We start from the raw sequence: 2,500 nt of genomic DNA on the forward strand, positions 1-2,500 counted from the left end.
CAGAGAAAGCTGGTCAGGACTCACTGGATGAGGATGAGGAGAACAAAAGAACGATGCTGGCTAACTGTCATTGGAAACACTAATTAGTAACCAATAATTTGCAGCAAGTGCTCTCCACTTCCAGCCAAGATGTTGGCCTGCCTTAGTAATGGCGTGTGTGTGTGGTTTTATTGTTTGTGTGTGTGTGTGTGTGTGTGTGTGTGCGTGTGTGTGTGTGTGTGTTTGTGTGTGTGTGTGTGTGTGTGTGTGTTTGTATGTGTGTGTGTTTGTGTGTGTGCGTTTGTATGCGTGCGTATGTGTGTGTCTGTGTGTGTGTGTGTCTGTGTGTTTGTGTGTGTGTAAGTGTGTGTGTGTTTGTATGTGTGTGTGTGTGTGTGTCTGTGTGTTTGTGTGTGTGTATGTGTGTGTCTGTGTGTTTGTGTGTGTGTATGTGTGTGTGTGTGTGTGTATGTGTGTGTGTGTGTGTGTGTCTGTGTGTATGTGTGTATGTGTGTGTGTGTGTGTGTGTGTGTGTGTGTGTGTGTGTGTGTGTGTGTCTGTGTGTTTGTGTGTGTGTATGTGTGTGTGTGTTTCAGCGGGGAGGGTGCTGGATGGCGATCGCTGTGTGGAGGTGTCCCAGTGCTCCTGTGTCCACAATGGTCGGCATTTCCCCCCGGGATCCACCATCTCACAGGAGTGCAACACCTGGTCAGTGATAGAATGTATTACCTCATGATATCATATCACATGTAATGATACACCACAATGGGCTTTGGAGACGGCTGTACTTTGTACAGAGCGATTTATTCAGCCTGTGCCACATTTACCAACTGTGTTTGTATATTTCCTGTCAATTCCTGATCTTTTCTGTAATATTACTGGGTTTTATTGACTTGTCGTACTGTGCCAAGCATCTGTTGTATTGGACCATTGTCATGATGGTGGATTTGTAGTGTATTCATTCGGAACTATAAAAAGGCAGCGATGTCCTGTTATTGAAAAATAATACTCACCCTTTGAATGTTATTGAACAGTCAGAATCAAGTATTCATCAATGCTGGGGTTTAACATTATAACATCATTTCTTTGGGTCTTTTTCCTGGCCAGCGTCTGTCGTCACGGTTCCTGGGAATGCACCAATGAAGGCTGTCCGGGTGAGTTAAAGAAGGATGATACATCTGATATGCATCCACTGGTCCATCCCATCTCGAGCCGCTCTCACCTGCAGTCTCCCCTGTCCCCTGTCAGGTGAGTGCCTGGTGATGGGGCAGTCCCACATCAAGACCTTCGACAACAAGTTCTTCACCTCCACCGGGCCGTGCCAGTACCTGCTGGCGCGAGACTGCACTGACGGACAGTTCTCTGTCATTGTGGAGAACGTCCAGGTAGATGTACAGCACACCCACATCCTGTTGGAGGGATTCACCTGATGTCACGCACATCGCAAGCGGCCATCTTGAGGCTCCATAATAATGATAACAACTTTGCTTTGTTATTCTATATTCTCTGGTCAAGAAGGACCAAGATGGCGGCTGTAACTTATTTTATACAGCATTTCCTATCACATGGTTGAAACCCTTCCATGGGCGAGTCGCTGTTGACTCTACCTCATGATGTCACACTCTGGTATCATAAGTTGTGTTGGTCGGCGGTCGATACGATCATGTCAATGCTGTGCTTCAGTGTGCCGACGACCAGGACGCCGTGTGCACGCGCTCAGTCACCCTCACCCTGGCGCCGCTGGACAACATGGAGGTGAAGCTGAAGCACGGCGGCGGGGTGTCCGTCAACGGCATGGACATCCAAACCCCAATGCATCATGGTACGTGGGAGGATGACACGCAGAAGTAATATCTCCTCCTTAAAGGCACCCAGTGCAACTTTCGAGGCTTAAAAATAAACATTCAATTTCTCGTCTTTTTTACACGTAGTAAGTTTCAATAACTCCATGCCATTACATACCGACATTCAAGCAGCAAAGATGAGACGTCGTTGTGTGGTGAGAACTGATAGAAAATCGATAACAACAACAGTTCTCACCACACAACGACGTCTCATCTTTGCTCCTTGAATGTCGATATGTAATGGTATGGAGTTATTGAAACTTACTACGTGTAAAAAAGACTAGAAATTGAATGTTTATTTTTCATTGAATGTTTACATAAAGTTGCACTGGGTGCCTTTAAATCATCTTATTTATTTATATTTAGTATTCTTCTTATTATATTTTAGGTGTTTTTATTTTCAACTATAAGATACACGTACAAACATACTGACAACCAAAGAAAAAAGAAATAATTACCCTATAGAAGAAATTAAATTCAGTGGTCTGTCTAGGGCTGCAACTAACGATTCTTTTAATAAATCGATTAATCTGTCGATTATTTTTTCGATTAATCGATGAATCGGATATAAAAAAATAAAATAAAAAAAATTGTAATTGCCGCATCTTTATTCAAAAACTGAACATTACTTCAAATTCACAGTGCAGACTGAAGTGTAAAAACACCAGGTTATTGCT

General features: G+C 43.6%; 1 protein-coding gene across 1 annotated transcript in view; it reads left to right on the plus strand.

Moving 5' to 3' along the window:
• vwf (von Willebrand factor) overlaps positions 1 to 2,500 on the plus strand; it is a 113,834-nt gene that overhangs the window by 87,633 nt on the left and 23,701 nt on the right. Inside the window, exons 10-13 of the mRNA XM_060061220.1 lie at positions 576 to 687; positions 1,087 to 1,133; positions 1,228 to 1,364; positions 1,663 to 1,801. Coding sequence (XP_059917203.1) covers positions 576 to 687; positions 1,087 to 1,133; positions 1,228 to 1,364; positions 1,663 to 1,801 — 435 coding nt within the window. The remainder of the gene's footprint in view (positions 1 to 575; positions 688 to 1,086; positions 1,134 to 1,227; positions 1,365 to 1,662; positions 1,802 to 2,500) is intronic.

This window comes from Gadus macrocephalus, chromosome 9 (assembly GCF_031168955.1).
Source record: "Gadus macrocephalus chromosome 9, ASM3116895v1".
NCBI classification, from domain to species: Eukaryota; Metazoa; Chordata; class Actinopteri; order Gadiformes; family Gadidae; genus Gadus; species Gadus macrocephalus.